We start from the raw sequence: 20,544 nt of genomic DNA, 5'->3' as shown, positions 1-20,544 counted from the left end.
GTTTCGGGTCGAGACCATTCTTCAGACATGAAGACTGAGTCTGAAGGGTCTCGACCGGAAACGCCACCCATTCCTTCTCTCCAGAGATGCTGCCTGTCCCACTGAGTCACTCCAGCATTTTGTGTCTATCTTTAGTGTGACAATTGTCTCATTTCATTGGCTTCCACTTCTTTGCTTCGGCTTCTCATCCTTCGATGCCACGTCCGGGTACCATTACAGATGTTCGATGACCTCCTATATGGCCCCATGGAGTTGCTTCAGCTTGCATGTATCTGCAGGGAATAGGTGGGTGTTTCAAAACTCCTGCAAAGTCAAGCTGCCTCCAGGTATGGATGTACTAGTCAGCGTTTCTTCGGAGTATAGAATGAATGGGAGAATGAAAAGATGGCATGCAGAGAATGGTAAGCTGCAGAAAACTGAGATCACCATTCTCAATTCAAAGGCATTTTTGTCTGAGGTGTTCATCTCCAATCAGAACCTCATCAACAAACCACACAAAATGTTTCTATTTCTCACATTATATCCTCACTAAAGTCTACCATGTTAAGCAGCACAGGATCAGTTGACATTGACAAGAATTTCTGTTTCTCAATCATTGCAGGCCAAAGATGGAAATTTCTACAATACACTTCATCCTCAGTAACAATTAGTACGGGGGCACCTCAAGGCTGCGTGCTCAGCCCCCTGCTTTGCTCACTCTATACCCATGACTGCGTAGCCGGACATAATGCGAACTCCATCATCAAGTTCGCCGACGACACCACTGTGATTGGACAAATCACAGATGGGAACGAGCCAGAGTATAGAAGTGAGATTGACCGACTGACCAAATGTAGCCAGTACAACAACCTAGCTCTCAACATCAGTAAGACCTAGGAACTGATTGTGGACTTTGGTAGGGAAAGGACGAGGATCCACAATCCTGTTTATATCAACGATGGTGGAGAGGGTCAATAACTTGAAATTCCTCGGAGTGCATATTTCCGACGATCTTTCCTGGACCCAGCACACCGATGCAATTGTAAAGAAGGCACATCAGCGACTCTACTTCCTGAGAAGATTACGCAGATTCGGCATGTCAAAGAGGATTCTCCTAAACTTCTACAGATGCACGGTAGAGAGCATTCTGACTGGTTGCATCGTAGCCTGGTTCGGCAACTTTAATGTCCAGAAGCGAAAAAGACTACAAAAAGTTGTGACCACTGCCCAGTCCATCACCAGCTTTAACCTCCCCACCATCGAAGGAATCTATCGTAGTCGCTGCCTCAAAAAGGCAGCCAAAATCATCGAGGACCCACACCATCCTGGCCACACACTCATCTCACCACTGGCATCAGGAAGAAGGTACAGGAGCCTAAAAACCGTAATGTCCAGCTTCTTCCCCACACCCATCAGGCTATTAAACACAACAATGAATAAGCTCTGAGCTTTGAACTGCAAAAGACAATATTATTATTGCACTATATTTGTTATTTATTGAACTTTTTCTTTTTTTTCTCTTCCCCCGTTATGTACAATGTTTACATATTCATATATTCTGTTGTGCTGCAGCAAGTAAGAATTTCATTGTCCCATCAGGGACATATGACAATAAAACACTCTTGACTCTGGACTTGACGTCTACAATACATTGCAGTTGTTTTTATCTATGATTGTATAGAGGATCACTGAGGATGACAAGGCAAATATAATGGGTCAAATTACTGGTAGTTCCACAAAGAAAAACATTGCATTCATTGCCATCTCTTTGTATACTGCTGTTTGAACGGCTGCTTCCAGCTTTTAGCACCAGCTGATTATGTAGAAGCCATTTTGGAAGCCTCCCTCTCCCTCACTCCCTCTCTCTCCCTCCTTCCTCTCTCTCCCTCCCTCTCTCTCCCCCTCCTTTTTCTCCCACCTTCCCCCTTTCCCCACCCACCCTCCCTCTCTCTTCCTCCCTCACTCTTTCCTTTTCTATCCCTCCCTCTCTTATTCCCTCCCTCCCTCTCTCCTTCTCCCTCTCTCCCTCCCTCCTTCCCCTCTCCATCCTCTCCCTCTCTCCACCCCTCCCTCTCTCCCCCTTGACCCCACCCACCGTTCTGTAAAATCAAGGCCAATCCCAATGTAACTGCAATCCCACTGGTAACATTTCACCACTAGGCTTATCCAGAATTCTACCACTGCCTGAAAAATAATCAAAGGCTCAAAGAGAATACAATAAGTTTCCTGAACAGTCTGTGCCCCATAGCGCTGTGGCCATAGCGCTCCAGCCGGTAGCGCTATATTTAGAACCCACAGAGCTGTAGCCAACAGCTCTTCGTTTAAATTCCCACGCATTAAACTGACAGCGCTCTGTTTAAACCTGCAGCGGGACAGGCAGATACTCTGGAGAGAAGGAATGGGTGATAATGGTGGAGGCAGATATGCTAGCAGCATTTAAGAGACTTTTGGATAGGCACATGGATATGCAGGGAATGGAAGAATATGGTTCATTGGCAGGCAGATGGCAGATAAGAGTTGGTCTTGGCATCATGTTCGACAAGACATTGTGGGATGAAGTGTCTGTTCTAATGCATGATCTGGACAAGTGGCAGCAGGCATAGAGTCTATGTCGTGGCTAGATTTCTAGGATACCCCATGGTGCATGAATCTATGGGTTGTGTGTACACGATTGTGAGGGTGGTTAATGTCAATTCGACCCTGTATCAGAACAAAACAACCACTCTCTCTCCAAAACCAGCAGTTGTTCAATCACAGGCAGAGAATCTCTCAGGTCAATGCTCAGTCATCTGCAAGTATTGATTATAGATGTCATTTGGCAGTAGTTTGCCGAGTCATAAAGACAAACACAAACCCAATTTTACAATGCAACAAAGACTGTGGATGCACAACCACCATTACAGTAAGGTTTAGGGTTATTATATTCCTGTGCACTGGGGTGCAGTGAAAAGCTTTGTTTTACGTTCTATCCAAACAAGTCAGATAATCCTATAGCTAGATACAATCAAGCTGAACTCAATAGGTAGAGCAACGGAAACGATACAGCGTGCAGAATATAGTTTGTGGTATAAAAGTATAAGGCATGGATTTAAGAATCTTTTATGAGTTTAATACAGACCATTAGAGGTGGCTCCTGTAAGGACACACATTGTAATAACATAAGAGAAATAGGCATGTAAAAGGTTTACAGCATGAACTACGCACACTTTAAATTATTTGACAACACTTCCGTTTAAGGGAGGGTTGTCAAATAAAAACATGTTTAAGACATTTTAATAAGTATTGTATTGCAGTATTTTCAATTAAAATTTCACTGGTAAAGTAATGAATATAAAAATAACAAGAATAAATGTACCTGTATATCCATATTTAGCAGCAGAATACAAGGCAGAAGAACCTTCCTCGTCAGGGTGATTGATATCATTTCCATCTTCATTTAGCAGCATTGACAATAAAGTGACATTTCCCTGGGCAGCAGCTTGGTGAAGCAGAGTGGACCTGCCGCCCAGGGGGACAGGGCCACCAGGCATTAACGAAGGAATTAGGGAGGGAGACCTGTCTGTGAGTTAAAGTGAACAAATTTACAGGGGAAGAAAAAAGTGAATGAAATCTGTTCACATGCAGCAATATGCAACAGAGAGTATGCAAAAGAACAGGCATGTTACGACAAACAACCAAAATCAATTAGCCCGTGCCTCTTTTCCAATAAAATATTAGGAAATGTGCTCGATTAGAAAACATTCCAACATTTTCTTAGAATTTTACAATCTAATAGGAACATTATAATTAATGGCCAACATTACTTTTTAAACCAGGTTAATTTAGAATCATTCACAATGCAAACATATTGCTGAGACAAGTTTTAGCGAACAGTAAATAGGTGATAATAAGGGCTGCACAATGATGCAGCAGGTAATGCTGTTGCCTCATTGTGCTGTGGGCCAGCGTTGATCTTGACGTCTGGCCAGTTGGAGATTTAGGTTAAAACATGGTCGTGGAGTTGGAGCCACACTGAGTTACTCCAGCATTTTGTGTCTATCTTTGGCATCTGTGGCTCTGTGTGGAGCTAGCAAGTGCTCCATGTGGCTACATGGGTGTCCATTGGCTGCTCCGATTTCCACTCGCATCCCAAATTAATTCCCCCCTTCTACAGGTGGATGATAGGGGACAGAATGGGCTTTGGGAAAATTGGTGGAGCTATGGGATTGATAGGTTGAAGCAATTAACTTGGAAATTTAAGCAATAATAATTGAGAAATTGTACAAACGGATCAAATTAACCAAAAAATTGTTGAAACATTAATGAACTTAAAAAGTTAATTGAGAGAAAAATCAGGAGCCAGTTGGGAAAATACTTTATATACCTCCAAGGTCAACTTAACTCCACTTAGCACCAATGAACTGCACAAACATTTTACTCAACTTCCTCGTGTATTTAGAAATTGTATTGTACCTGGGTTTCCGCACATTAACAAGATTAATAACTATTTAGGCATTATGTTACGCGACAATTACTTGAATATTCAGTTAGACAGGCAACTTTATTTTGATTTAGTGATAAATTTGTTAAGTGAGTGAAATTTATTCCATAATGTATGGAAGGTTTTTAGTATTCTTCTTTGAACAAAAGGCTGCAAAGAAAAAAAAAATAGGAAAATGTTTTCAATTAACGCTAGCATACATTTTAAATGGTAATTAAAATGGTTTAATAAGAAGTGAAAACTTATTAATATCAATAAAGCACAGTATGTGAAGGCAGGCATTGTAGCGTTATAGGTTCCAATCCTATTTGCAATTGGGTTGCCCTCATAATTAACATCATTTTAAATATATGGTGAATTTACTACTTATGAATTATAATCACATAAAACTCATCTTCTTCACAATAATCCCATAATATTTTAAATTGTGCACATGAAAAGGAAAGGAAAGCGTTTTCAAAAATATGAAATAAATTCAGAATGCAAAGTGTTAATGCAAACAGCTAACGCACAAGACTTGATTGGTTAGAACACATGAATGACAGTGTTTTAAGTGCTCAATAGCGTAAAGGGAAAAACAGGCAACAAATTCATATTCTATGGACTCTTACTGTGCAAAATAACATAAGCAATAAGGACAAATTTATCAGTTAATAAGCTGGAAGCTTCTTAAAGCACTGCAAGACATGCACTGATCACAAGGTCCAAGGGATAGAAATACACTTGCTGGCATCAGCATGTGAGAGAGCTGGTTAATTTCAGGCCCAATAAGTCACTGATTTTCTTTATCCCAAATGCCAATTAAAATTAGATACAATTTTGTGATAATCTAGACACTGATTAAATATATTGCAACAAGGCGAGTGGAAAAGGGGCAGAAGCTTAAGAAAACATGGAGTTTTAAAAGCTTAAAAGTTTCAATATAATTCCGAATCCAAGCTTGAAAATTAGCGAATAAAGAAATAACATCCCCTTGAAGATTTTTAACTCACCATTTGCTATATCCCTGAATCGTGGTCATCTATAGTAATAGCAACAACTAACAATTGTATATATTTGCATTTTAGAGGAGTGGTGTCTGCATTAAGTGCATAGTACGGATTTGGATATTCGCTGCTGCAAAGGCACGTTGTCTATTATGGGGCAAAATCTTTGTTAAATAAAGTATTGCAAAAGTATTGATCAGGAGCTGGAATGTGTGCAGACACTACATGATCATCTTTCAGAGGAAGGGTTCGTCAACATTGCCAAAATCAAATCCGTGGCTGCACAATTAAATGCAGAGATTCCTAATTAATAAATAAAAAGATATCGCTTTGAGAAATGGGTGTGCAAACGTCCTACATACAAGTTGGTTGGTGGTTCACAACTGTCCATTATTGCTATGCTTATGGCAAGTCCTAAAACTATTCCAAAACTAACGTTTGATGTCGCCAATATTATATTTTAATTGAGTTTCAATAAAATTAAGTCTTGCCTCACCTTAAACTTGGGGTAAATAAAATCAATGAAATAAAAACATTTAGCATTTATCCTCGGGTATGTTGCATTGGAAGGAAGTCGTGATTATAGTATTTCAATCCCTTTACCTGATGATGTGATCAGTAGACTGTCTGTGCCACATGGTCTAATGGAAGAGGTTGTTTTGGATGTACTAGCAAGGTCAATGGAGGCACTAGAGGCGATGGTGGTGATGATGAGGGAACACTCTGAACATGCTGTTTGGTTCAGCTTGGGGGATAAGGAAGGCCTACCACCCACCTGAGATGCAGCCACGGCAGGGGCAGCACAGCCAGTAGATGCTATATCCACCGCTGGCTTAGGTGGCAATTGTGGCAATGCTGTCTTTGGAAGAATCTCCTCATTAGTTCCCTTAATTCCTGGATGCGGAGCGGAAGAGGGCGCGGCCATGCTTCTACCTTCCGTCCGAGTGTTAAACCCAACAGTTGGGGAACGACCCCCATCCACAAAAACCTTTAATGGAGGATGAGGGGAGGATGGAGTCTGTGACAGTCCCGGCTTTTTTGGTGGAATAGGTGGCGGATTTCCTCGGTCAACTCTTGCTCCTGTGGGAGATTTTAATCCAGTAGGAGAGACATTGAGAGAACTGGTAATTTTACCAACAACCTGTGGATAAGATGAGCCCTCACCTGTTGCTGAATGTGCCAATCCAGGTTTTAAATTACTAACAGTAAGATTCCGGTTTTCTGTGCCAAAAGGGGTGCTGTTCGCACAAGGTGCTTTAACTGTACTTGGAGGACCTGTGAATCGTGACAGAACCTGGCTGACAGTGTTCCGAGCCAGCTGCTTAGCTGAGGAATTATCCCGATTAGTGGGTGACAAATCCCGTGACATGGGTCCCATCACAGGACTGCCATGTTTTTCCAGATCCCCAGCCTGGGCTTGGAATTTAAATCGAGCAGCTTGGATTCTTGGACTCAGTCCTGGTTGCATTGTCGTGCAAGAACTTGGTGAACTTAAACTCTGCATGGTCGATCCCGGTGAAGGACATGGTGACGATGTTGCTGAAGAAGGGGGAGAGGGAACAATGGCATTGCCGAGGGAAAGGGAAGCAGCACTAACCGACTGGGGCAATGTCCCCAGCAATAGACTGGTGCTGGCAGAGGGTCCATTCTCCAGAGTGGAGGGAACGACTTTGGTTTGCGTTGGGCTGTCTTCTGAACTAATTGCTGTTAGCAGTTTATCACCAACTGGCTTTATTACAGATGTACTGTTAGACATGCTGAGTTTTATTCCTCCCACTGACTGAGAATTTCCTGCGGATGGTTTAACTGGTACTGCTAAAGTTCCCTTTTTAGTGTTACTTTCACTGGGAATTTCAACAAAAGGTTCTGTTTGGGAAGCAACAGACATCATGCTTTGCCTATTTAATCCAACGTCTGAGTTTTTACTTAAACTATTGGACAATGAACCAGTTTTATTTTCTCTTGTATCATTATGTTCTATAATTTTCTTGAAATTCTCAACTTCTAGTCTCAGATCTTTGGTACGGGTTTCCTCGCGATTAAGTTTGGCGCGTAGCTGTTCCCTTTCAATGTCAAACTCCAAGAGCTGTTTTTCCATTTTAGCTTCCATCAGAACACTTTTCTTTTTCTCATTCATCAATTCCGCCTCCAATTCATGGTTCTTTTTCTGCTCTTCCTCAAGAGTTTTGGTGATTTCTGCTAACGTTTGACTTTCATCTATCACTCTGCCAGCAAGCTGCTTGCATTCTTTTACCAGCATTATTACAAGCTGTTTATTTTTGATACGTTCTTCTTCAAATTGTGTGGACAGTTTTTTGTTCTCTGTCTCCAGTTGCTTTAATTGGGATTTCTCAAACTCCACCTGAAAAAGAGGTTCACGCAAATCAATTAGAATCTTAGAAATACTTTCAGTGTGTCTTTAAATTAATAGGCAGAAGATTACAAAGCTATAGCCAAGTCTCAGTGGATAACACGAGGTTGCAGGTTTAATCCGAAGATAGACACAAAATGCTGGAGCAACTCAGCGTGACAGGCAGCATCTCTGGAGAGAAGGAATGGGCGACGTTTCGGGTCGAGACTAGTAGTCTGAAGAAGGGTCTCGACCCAAAATATCACCCATTCCTTCTCTCCAGTGATGCTGCCTGTCCCGCTGAGTTAGTCCAGCATTTTGTGTCTATCTTCGGTTGCAGGTTTAAATCTCATTCCGGAGACTTGAAAACAAAATATAGAGGCAAATAATCTAGCAAAGTACTCAGGGAGTATTGCACAGTTGGAAGTGTCATCAGATAAACTAAATATCAGATTAGCCTAACCCCAGTTTGCTTTTGCAGGTGCATTTAAAATACTTGCATTGCTATAAGCGAGGAAGTGTATAGGTGTTATTATAGGCACGCTGGACAATCAATGTAACACAGGTGAACTAGTCGTTATCGCAATGTTAATTATGGGACCACATTGGGGAGACTTCTCAGACACATTCACACCATAGATTGCATTTCAGAATCGCTTCATTAGTTTTAAAGGGCTCTGGACCACACTAATATTGTGAAGAATTCTAAATAAATATCTTCATCAGCTTTAATGTCCATCTGTGCAAGTCACTGGGTCACATTAATCTGTATTTTAGCTGTAGAATTACAAAAAAGTGGTGTATGAAGCACTGTTGATTCAACAAGCATAAAATTCAACATCAATGGTGTTCAGTAGTTACATAGAACAGGCCAAAATACCAAGATTCTGATTAAATCTTTGCCATATAAATATAGTATGCTCAATATTAACATGCAATTCACACAGCAAACATGGTTTAAGGAAAAATCTCAAGGTACGATATTTTAGAAGAATGCATTGTATTTCTGATGATAAATAATGATGCATCGTGAAGGCAAAATATCAAATGCTGATGCTTGTGTCCTACAATCAAGTTATTTTTTAATGCGGATGGATAGATAAGGATCAAAGCTCACATCCACCACCCTTAATATTCCAGTCTTTACACGTTATATCTTCTAATTTTTTTTCGATTGCAAATATTTGGATGCGTTCCAACTATGTTTCCAATTTAGATTAAGTGACATAAAAAGACAAATAGAATCATATTATGCAGATAATATTGCAGCCTGACCTTATGTAAATACTTTGTCGCTGATAATCTTGTATTTCTCTTCCCCGCTCCTTTGCTTCAATCAACATTATTCCCCCATATCTATCACCCTGTTATTCACAGTGGATGCATCTTTGATTTCAATTTACAGATGCGGGAATTCAAGGGATGTGCTTTAAGATGTTTAAGATGCTGTCAGTGGGGATAAATGACCAAGCACATCCATTGGACAAAAATGCACCAAGAAAATAATAAAACATCGTCATGCTTAGAGAATTAGATTAATAGGGCAGCAACATTAACTTTTAAAAACCGGCAAATTATTGCTGAATATTTAATGAGAAATTAAATATTAAATTTTTAGTTTTTTTAGTTTAAGGACTGAAACAATACATTTACTTTGAATTTTAATGAGAATGTTTTAATCGGGTTTCCTTGCAATCCGTCTCAGAGACTGAAACCTTTGCAATGATAATTTCAAGATGTCATGAAACAGCAGTTCACTTCTGAGTTGGACATTAAAGAGGCCAATGTACCAAAAGTCAATACGGCACTGGTAATGTAAATTGTACTTCATTTAGATAGACCATATTAAGGGAGCTAAAGAAAATGTAAGCATTCAGTTCAGGAAAACATAGAACAGATTTTAATAGAAGTTTCTTTTTTTTGTCCTACAATTATTATTTCAGCAGAATTATTCAGAAATCATTACCACAGATAGTTTTGCATTTGTAATCAAAATAGAAAATAGCCAAACAACAACAAGACTAATTTATAAATTTTCCTACCAGTTTACTGGCACAGCTTTTGCATTGCTTGAGACAGGATTAATCACACATTCAATTAAAATATAATGTCATATAAAAGTCATCTTCACATAATCAATAGCAGATGGAAACTAATAGTGTGGGTTCGATGATTTGGGGAACACAACAAAACAATTCTCAGAAATAGCGATCGAATAAATAAACAGAACATGGTGACAGGGCCTATAACACCTCCCAATGATCAATCTCAAAACCAATCTGCTTATTATTCCCAAATTTGTCACATATCCCTTAATAGCTTTGATCAATAAAAATTTGCTAAATCTCAGATACTGAGATGTGATTTGATCACCATCTATTTGAATGGTGAATCAACCGCCATCTATTTCTCTCAATCTTCCCATGTATAAGTTTATTCCATGTGTTGTGTGCAAGAGGTTTGGACATTATTTCTGTATTGTTCCACTTGGCCTTAAATTCCCTAAGAAAATTCTTATCTATTTACTTTATGCATTCCCTTCAAAGCACAAGAGTGTCATCTGCCTACATGCAGCTCTTCAAAAATGCATGCCTTGTGCCCACTATCTTTACAGTTTAACCCATGGAGTCCATGTACAATTCTGATAATCTGCATTGGATTCACTGCAAGGCCAATATATCGTTCTCAACGCATGCTGCCCAGCACAGCTCTTGGTATCCCAGGCATGGTTTAGCTAGGGCTTTGTGCAGCTGTGCACACCTTCTAGGGGAAAACAGGGGTGTCAATAGGCAGATGGTGGACAAAGGCCAGAGATGAGAAGACAGGTGTGAGACAAAAGGATTGAAAGACTGCGAATTGTAATGCTAGATGAAGGAATGTATGAAAGGGAGGGGGAGGGGTGAGTCCAGGTGAGATAGGTGAGAGGTTGGGGGATGGGGGGCTTTGGAGGAATGAAAGGGGGAGTGGGAAGTGGGGGGGTTAGAGAGGAGAGGGGTATGCAGTCATCCAAAAACTGAAGAATTCAATGTTCATACCATTGGGTTGTAAAACTAGCCAAGTAGAATATGAGGTGTTGTCCATCCAGTTTGCATGTGGCCTCACTCTTACAATGGAAATGGAAAGTCGGCGTGGAACTGGGTAGAGTTAAAACGGTTAGCAATTGGGAGATCACATAGGCCTTAGTGAGCTGAGCACAAGTGTTCGGCGAAATGGCCACCAGGACTAGGCTTGGCCTCACCGATGTACAGGAGGCCACATTGGCAGCACGCCATGCAGTGATGCACGTAAACTGGGACTGCTGGGGTTCCTGGATAGAGGCAATGGAGAAGGTATGGGCAGTTACAGGGGAACGCAAGGGGTGCTTTGGGTGGGAAAGGATGAGTGAAGAAGGAAGGATTGCTGAGGGAGCGGTCTCTGTGGAAGACGGAAAGAGGTGGAGAATAGGGGAGAAAAAGAGGCAGAACAGCTATGTCTGCATTTGCTGTCGGTTACATTAAAAAGTCCATGTTCCATAAGTACATTGGCACCATCCCCCAACTCTTATCCACTACATCGATGACTGCAACGGGGCTGCCTCTTGCACCCGTGCAGATCTCGTTGATTTCATTTACTTTATCTGTAATGATGACAACCTGTTGAGTTATTCCAACACTTTGTGTCTATATATGTACTGTTCAATCACAATTCCTAGTCACTATTTTGGTCACCTCCACAAAAATGCAGTCAAGTTAGTTAGACATAACTTACATTTTATGCATTTCAGTCAATCTATCCATCATCATACATACGAGTCATTTTCCAATACCAGATGTTAGACAAATAGACTGTAGTTTCCAGGTTTTCCCCTCTCAACCTCAACAAGGTAACATACTCAACTTAAAATGATCATCTCCAAATGGCAGGGTTTTTAACAAACATCGATAATGGGAATGGTCGTAAGCCATTATTTCCTTTATTACAGTTAGCATGTTTAATTTTGGCCAGTTACATTTCCAAATTCATAGAAACATAGAAAATAGGTGCAGGAGGAGGCCATTCGGCCCTTCGAGCGAGCACCGCCATTCATTGTGATCATGGCTGATCGTCCCCAATCAATAACCCGTGCCTGCCTGCTCCCCATATCCCTTGATTCCACTAGCTCCTAGAGCTCTATCCAACTCTCTCTTAAATCCATCCAGTGATTTGGCCTCCACTGCACTCTGTGGCAGGGAATTCCACAAATTCACAACTCTCTGGGTGAAAAAGGTTTTTCTCACCTCAGTCTTAAATGGCCTCCCCTTTATTCTAAGACTGTTTACAATTCAATAGAAGTCTGCTAGGAATGTCTACCCATCATGCTTGCCTTCAAAAGTAAACAATTATGTGAGTAATTGCAAATCGAACTTCAATTTCTTTAAATATTTCAATACACAATATTTCTGGTTTCAGTCATCAGAAGTTCATTTTGCTCCTGGCCACTTATTTTGCACACTATAATTCTAAAAATATCAACATTAACAACGGTCTCGACCTAAACGTCACCCATTCCTTCTCTCCAGTGATGCTGCCTGTCCCGCTGAGTTATTCCAGCATTTTGTGTCTATCTTCAACATTGACTTTGTTGCCTCTCAAGCCCACCCCCTCTCTGTTTTTGTAACTCTCAACATTTCTTCATGTCAGAGTTTGTAATTTGCCCAGGATGTCAAAACGTGTGCTGTTCTTGGCATTTCTGTGGATTTTTTTCTTTCATTTCAGGGTATCCATAATCTTCTCAACAATGAGTGTAGCAATAAGGGTCGAGGGACAAAAGCTATTCAGGGCAGAAGTAACTGCTCATTCTTGTGAAACCATAGCACTGGATCTTTTAATAGTTTTCTACCGTAAATAGGTCTAGAAAGGACACCATCTTTCCTGCACTACATTCAGCCCTTCATCACCTTGACAATAAGAACTATGTTATAGATTGATTCTAACTCAATCTTCAACTCCATAATAGTGAATAAGCTTAGCCCTAAACATCTCCAGAAGGGTTTCGACCCGAAACGTTGCCTATTCCCTTCGCTCCATAGATGCTGTTGCACCCGCTGAGTTTCTCCAGCACTTTTGTCTACATATGTTGAAGGAACCCTGGCCATTTCCTTTCCTCTCTTTTACCTTCTGGGAGAAGATACCGGACGGAGTGTGAAAGCTTGGACATCCAGGCTCAACAAATGTCTTGTTCCCCTACTGCTCCCTGGCTCCCGAATTAATAACTTTTTCCCCTGGACACTTAACTCCACCTCATTCAGTTGTTCTTTTACCAATATTTTGAACAACTTCAGTTTGCACTACAATCTTGCACCTTTCTGTGTTTTACATTCATCATATTTAATTGTGTTTTTATCGTCACCATATATATTCTGTTAACAAAGGTGTGCATCATGTGACCAATAAATTTATTTGCACCTTGGCGTATATGACAATAAACTAATCTGAATCTTAATTCAGTTGCACTAAGAGGGTACAATGTAGATGCATTTTTATTTACAAGAATAGTATATGATGGTAGGTGGGGTGAACAAGCAAAGAATAGATAAAACTGGTAAATAAATTGAAAAAAGAATTTGGTGAGCATAACTGAAAATATTACATTTTATTGGATGTGCCAATCAAATGAAATGCTTAAAATAATTATCTACTGTAACATATATCTGTGCTTTACTTTTACACAATGTAATCATTTTTGTTTATAGCTGCACATCCCTGTTTACTGGGAAATCCTCCTGGGCAAAGCTTGAATAATTGTTAATAACCATTATTCTGTAATTCTGTGATGAATATTGTTCACATTTGTAACATTAAGAACATGGTGCAGACATGCAAAAAATTAAGTTTCAGGTATCAAGTGGCTGATCAGGTTATGCCGAGTTCAGCTCAGAGCAACTTTTTCTGGCACGCACCCTACTGTAAATTATTACTGTGGCACTTTGTATTCTTGCATTTCAATTTCAATCATGCTGAATGGGTTTTGAAACATTCTAATAAACGCTGCAAATTATTCCAACCAGCCAGTTTCAAGCAAGTCATATTTTCACACCTGCTGTAAAAGACGCTCACGCTCTTTCTCCAGCATGTATGTAACATCATCTCCCTGGGCTGCATCTTGGGCATGTTTATGCCTCTCCTCTTCAAGGTCCAAGATGACCTAACAAATGAAAAGTAACGACAAGCTCCGTGAATCCCTTTTCTTGATCTTATCATTGGCCTCAACTTAATAAAGCATGAATTATGGCCTGATAATGAACAGTATGGGTTTTAATTTGTTCCCGCCACAAACACATCTCTAAACCTAACTTTCCTGAAAATAATTTGAAAGCCGTGTTCCGTGCAGTCAAAGTGCTGGCATTTTTACAATGCTCTTGCAATTGAGACATTTCAACTACCAATGGATGATTTAATTTACACTGATAATGGTGGGAAATGAGAATCATTTAGCTAAAGCCGACCACCTACCTTTCGATGTCGGATTTCAGCAGCAGCCAACTGTGAGGACATTCTCTCCTGCATCTTTTTGCAATGGCTCATGACTATTTCCAATATGGATAGTGGACTGGTGCAGATGGGCTGCTTATCCTTGCTGCCATCTCCACCACCTGCTTCATAGTCTCGCTGCAGAGCCAGGAACGGGTCGCCAAGATTAAACCTTCCATAGCGTTCTTGGATAAACACATCCTTCCGCCGAGACTGAAATGACAAACAATTAAAATTTATTCGGAAGATGTCAAGAAATTGTTTCTATTTTTCCAAAGCATTTGTTAATAAATTCTATGATCATATTGAGTATAAACTATATAAGTCTGAAGAAGGGCCTCCAACCCAAAAGTCACATATCCATGTTCTCCAGAGCTGCTGCCCGACCCACTGAGTTACTCCAGCACATTGTGTCTTTTTTTGTAAAACAGCATCTGCATTTCCTTGCTTCTCCATGGTGTTAATACTTTCTATGCTGACACTAATTACCTCGTCAATTTGTTATTACATTTTAAACAAGTAAAACCACCCAGGCAATTTACACATCAATGTCATGTATTTTTCTGTCAAATCTAGGATTTGGCAACCAATACTGATCCAATTTTCAAAAGCTCACTGCTTGAGATGAAACCTGAACAATTCACATTAATGATGCTCAGCAATGAATCCACATTGCCTGCTTGTTACTGTCATGGTTCTAATATTAGTTCTCTGCTGGATGTCGTCAGCCGACCCACACCCCATTGTTTCCCATTCATTACTGACGTTCAAGAGCCCACATTTCTTTCCAATAACAATACCAGTTTTTCCCCTCCACAATTCACAGCTCACAACAAGAACAAAGAATTATATGTGATTTTACGTAACCATCAGAATTATAATTTTGCATCAACAGAGAAATTTAAAGCCCATCAAGCTAACCTTACTACTAAATAAATACGGCTCATTTCTGCAGATTGTAATCAATTCATTGGCTGGTGCAGCATCTTACATCTTACATGCTACATGTAATAATAACACATCAAAACCAATAACAAGATTATTCTTGGAAACACTTCAGAAAAATAAACTAGTCAAAACTAATGTTTATAGTCCTATCGTTACTGAAGTTTCAGTTTTACTCAGTAAATCATGATCAAGGTAAATTATAATTGTGGGGCGGATGGAATTAATAAGATGAACTATTTAGAGTAAAAATATATTTGACACTATTAAGAACCCCAAACAATCTGCAAGTTGGTTATTTAATTACTGCAAATCCACAAATCAGTTATTTAAAGCAAATGACACTCAAGTCATAGAGAACAGAAACAGGCCGTTCAGCCCAACTGGTCCATGCCGGCCAAGATGCCCCATTCAAACTAGTCCCATTTGCCCGTGTTTGCCATTCTGAAATCTTCCTATCCATGTACGATCATGTACATCAATCTGTACATTCTTCAGATCTGTCTGAAGAAGGGTCTCGACCCGAAATGTCACCCATTCCGTCTCTCCAGAGCTGCTGCCTGCCCCGCTGAGTTACTCCAACATTTTGTGTCTTCTGTCATGTGCATCAAACTTGAAATAAAAAAGCTAAGGTGAGGATGAACTCAAATCCCATTTACTGACTTTAATCTCCCTTTTAGCCCAAGAAATCCACAAATTGTCTGTCTATGTAAATTATGATGAGTGACCATGATGCAGGGTACTAGAGTGTTGATGGGCCCAATGGCATTTACTTCACAAGACAAAGAACTGAGGTGGGAAAGGTGGGGAGAATATGGAAGAGAATTCAAAATATTTCCATATGGTGGTAGGAAGAGGAGAGGAAATGTGCCAGGAGGTTCACCGCCCATGCCCTCTAAAGTGCTCTGGGTGTTCAGAGGCCAGCCTTCGTGACACCCCATCGCATGAAGTAGGAGCGGTTGCCATGGGAGGCGAGGGATGGAGTACCTGTGGGCTGACATGTCTGGGTCAACGTGTCCATGGAGTAGCTGGTTGCAGAAGGTGGGGAAGATCGAGTTGCATCGGGTGCTGTTGGAGGCCCCAGAGGCCAGGTGAGTGTATGGATCGGACATGGTCTGCAGCAGCAAAGAGCTGCCAGGACAACAGGCCTTTGAGACCAAGTTAGGACTCTACCCTTTTGAGAACTTTGAAACTTGAAGGATACGAGATGGTGCCAGAAATGTGGCAACTCTTATGTACTGCCTCAGTGTAATGTACTATCTTACTTTTATACTTAAGTATGAATGTGTCCATGTACAGTAAGATTTTTACTGAATCGTATGCAAAAAAGGAATGTCACTGTCCACAGGTAAGTGCAACAAAGTGCCATTGAACCATTGATAACACAATGGACACAATGCTGTCCAAACATGATTATTAATGCTCGCTAATGTACACTGAAATATTTAAAAAGTTACAGATCTGAGTGAAAACATCTGTCTCCTGGGAGTACGTCTGTGCACTTGCAGATCAATCCCTGATCCTGCCTGAACCACCCCATCACTGAGATTCCACGCACATTCACTCTTCCACATCTAATTATTTTCTGTATTTGTGCCAGTTGTCTGTACCTGCCAAGCCGAGTAAGTGATATCTTAAAACGTTACATTCTTCCTAGCAACAACACTGAAAGAATATGCAGCCTGATCATCAGTTCTGAAGTATAAAATCACAGCCAACAACATTGCTTCTAATCACATTGCCAACAGGCTGCTGAGACGAGCTCTGCTGTGATTTTACACATATGGCATCTTTACAGCTGCCAAGTGAATTCTGGACCTGTAATCTCTCCAACACCATGGCTCTCCTCCTGACATGAATAAAGAAGCTAGTCAACCAGTTCAGCCCAAATGATTGAACACTAATTTGAACAACCACAGAGGCAAGCAGACTTTAACAGCTCTTGAATCCATTTAACAGTAATTTTCCATTCTCATTGAAATCTATTAGCACATAACAAGGAACATATTTCAATGCACATATTTAGAAACATTCAGTGATACATTTTGATCTTCTGGACTACTTTTCCTAAAATGGTAAAGAAACCACAAACATGTTTTCTTTCAAAAATCATCAAACTTGAAACCAGTTTTTTAAAAGTCTACTGAGCTTACACTTATCGGTGACCAATATAGGGATTTTACTCAATAATGATCTCGATAACAGAAAAGATTCATCTTCACATCTGTAGTTAAATATTTAATATTCTACCCAGAATTTTGATAAATATTCCCACTAAATCCATTACTCTAGATAAAGAAGCTGATAAACTAAACAGTTGTGTCAACTGACTTCAAATAAAGTCAAGAGTCAAGAGAGTTTATTGTCATGTGTCCCAGATAGGACACTGAAATTCTTGCTTGCTGCAGCACAACAGAATATTGTAGGCATAAATACAGAACAGATCAGTGTGTCCATATACCATAGAATTATATATATATACACACACATAAATAAACAGATAAAGTGCAATAGTGTAACGGCGCCTGCTGGCGCACGCAGGTATCGAACCCGGCGTTCGGAAGCCGCGACCACGTGACTCGGGAGGGGCTGTTGTTTTCGCGCGGTTTCGCTTTCACGTGGCGGTTGATCGACTGACCACCGTGGTGGCCAGTCGCATGTGTGTAGACCTGTTTGACTATAAAACAATTTCGTAATGAAATCTGTTTAAATATATAATGGTCGTCATCTCTGCAACACTAAAATAGGCTGTTATAGTTCAGTTTGTTTGAAGTTGTATTTAATAGTCTGATGGCTGTGGGGAAGAAGTTGTTCCTGAACCTGGATGTTGCAGATTTCAGGCTCCTGTACCTTCTACCTGATGGCAGCGGTGAGATGAGTGTGTGGCCAGGATGGTGTGGGTCCTCGATGATGTTGGCAGCCTTTTTGGGGCAGCGACTGCGATAGATCCCCTCGATGGTGGGGAGGTCAGAGCCGATGATGGACTGGACAGTGTTTACTACTTTTTGCAGCTTTATTCGTTGATTAGTTTGTAGTATAATGATGATAAATTATAAAAGGAAATATTTCAGCTCTGTTTATGATTTATTAAGTCTTTGCCCTACATAGACTAAACATGATATCAGGTTTGAACTCCCATCTTTCCGGAATTAGTAAATTTAATTTAGGAAAGGTGGCAGTTAATGTGAGAATCCCCAGATTAGATTGGCAGTAAAGAAATAACTCATTCAGCGTTTTCAGTGCTAATTTCTATCCTATGACTCCTGCAGGGAATGCATGCCAAAAGAGGAATAAGATCATGCACAGCGTATCCTTTTGCTAAGTGGCCTGTTAATCACACCAAGTCTCGACTAGGTTACAGTATGCAGAATTCCAGGCACTTATAAAGAGTTAAAATGTTAAACAAATGATGAAGAAGAGTCGGGAAATAGAGAAAACTATTTAAGAAAATCTATGATAGGAATTATAGTTTTTAGATTGGGTGGGGGGAGTTCCCCCGCCATGGGTACCATGCAATTCCCGTGCTGCCTGCTCCATGGTCGGATAGTTGGCGACTAAACTGTCTCCCCATTTGGTTTGCCAGGTGAGGAGGGGGCTGTGGACCCCCAGCAGGACCAAAAACAAGACCTGTCAAAGGGCGGATGAGCTTCTAGCGAGCCAATGGCCATCCACATAGAAGTTGAGATCACTGTCGTACACAGCATTGTAAGGCACTGTGCCCTTTGATGTTTTCAATGATGATGACAATAGGAACTAAGATTCACATGTTTTTTGTTCCCCATTATAAGTAAAAAATTAGAGGAGGATTTTACAATGTGCTGCTTAGATCATTTAATGGAGTATTATCATAATCGACAAAAAGCAAAAACATGCACTAAATTACAAATGAATTGCCCTGCACTAGTAGATTGTTAAAGATTAGCAAAGGACACATAGATATAATGGGAGATAAACATAAAACTAGACAGGTATTGAAAAGATAATTAATAAATGAATAGTCAGCATTGTGTGTGAAGCAGGGGAAGACTGTGGAATACATAACATGAAGACCAGGGATAGTTGACAATCCCAAGCGAATAAGGTGGCTCAAGAGAAATGGAAGGATCAGCCGCTTTGTTAGTTCAAGGTTCTCTCACCAGGTTTGAATGTGACAAAAGTGGTTAAGAGATTGTAGACACAAGGTGACATTTCGGGTCAGGACATTTCTTCAACCAAATTGTGAAAAAGTTGTATTCACTAAATCCGGCAGTGGTCAACACCACAGAGAATGTAACAAATATATTGGATAACTGTTATAATCTCGGGGCAGAGACCCCTCTATCCTACTTGCAATTCCAGGCCTTTAAAGTTAGTGTGCAGGAAGGAACTGCAGATGCTGGTTTAAACTGAAGACAGACACAAAATGCTGGAGTAACTCAGCGGGAGCATCTCTGGAGAGAAGGAATGGGTGAAGTTTCGGGTCGAGACCCTTCTTCAGACTTTCCGTCTATCCCTTAAAGTTAATATTCTTTGAAGTGGCAATCTACTCAGATGCATGGCAGCTGCCATCACACATTATCAGACCAACAATGGTATCAATAAATACAGATCAATGTCTCTATTATACCAAGAACAAGTTATTTTGATATTACTGTAATGGAATGGCAGCAAGGAGGATGGGGAAACCTAACCATGTTTTCACAGAAATTTGTGAGATTTCTCTCACGTGTTCAATTAAAACGTTCATAAGATCATAACTCTCCCAAATATATTAAGAAAGTGGCTTTAAACATAGACCAGCTTTAATGCAAATCAACTGCAAAGAACTCGCATGGAAACAAAAGAGAGCAAAAACAGAAAATGCTGGAAACATTCTGAAGACAGACAGCATCTGTGGTAAGGGAAACGGTGACAAGCTCAGGACCAAGACAGTGGTGCTTTCTTTGTGACAGTACAAGTCTAAATGTAATTATTTTGTTTGCTGGCCAAATTACACACTTGTATTAAAAGATGCATATTGGCACCTTTTTGTCTACCAAAAAAAAAAAACTGGATTAAACAAATAACATCATAATTCTGGCAGAAGAAGAAATGAAGCAAAAGCCAGCGACATCCTCGGAAAATTCTCCAATTATCATCATGAATGAAAATAAACTGCTCAGTAGATAGAAAACCTGCAAACTACTCAGTGCATTTTGAATAGTTTCTGAAGTTAAATTAAGAACAAATTGGAATGCATTTAAAATCTTTCTACTTTAATTACCTCCTTTTACAAAAAATAAACTTCCTACTGCCTGCCAAACTTTATCATGCAGCTCTTACCCTCGCAGGTTGTA

The 20,544-nt window shown here is 40.3% G+C and overlaps 1 protein-coding gene across 3 annotated transcripts in view; it reads right to left on the bottom strand.

Annotated features, from left to right (window-relative positions):
- cttnbp2 (cortactin binding protein 2) overlaps positions 1–20,544 on the bottom strand; it is a 152,503-nt gene that overhangs the window by 76,781 nt on the left and 55,178 nt on the right. The window contains exons 3-6 of one of the 3 annotated variants that reach the window (XM_033038305.1): positions 14,267–14,497; positions 13,851–13,958; positions 6,049–7,807; positions 3,335–3,538 (exon numbers count right to left, since the gene is read on the bottom strand). In XM_033038305.1, the coding sequence (XP_032894196.1) occupies positions 3,335–3,538; positions 6,049–7,807; positions 13,851–13,958; positions 14,267–14,497 (2,302 nt within the window). The remainder of the gene's footprint in view (positions 1–3,334; positions 3,539–6,048; positions 7,808–13,850; positions 13,959–14,266; positions 14,498–20,544) is intronic. The other 2 variants (XM_033038308.1, XM_033038307.1) reach the window with 2 other exon arrangements.

Source organism: Amblyraja radiata, chromosome 19 (assembly GCF_010909765.2).
Source record: "Amblyraja radiata isolate CabotCenter1 chromosome 19, sAmbRad1.1.pri, whole genome shotgun sequence".
Classification (NCBI taxonomy): domain Eukaryota; kingdom Metazoa; phylum Chordata; class Chondrichthyes; order Rajiformes; family Rajidae; genus Amblyraja; species Amblyraja radiata.
Note: the sequence above shows the minus strand (reverse complement) of the source record. Positions and strands in the feature narration are given on the sequence as shown.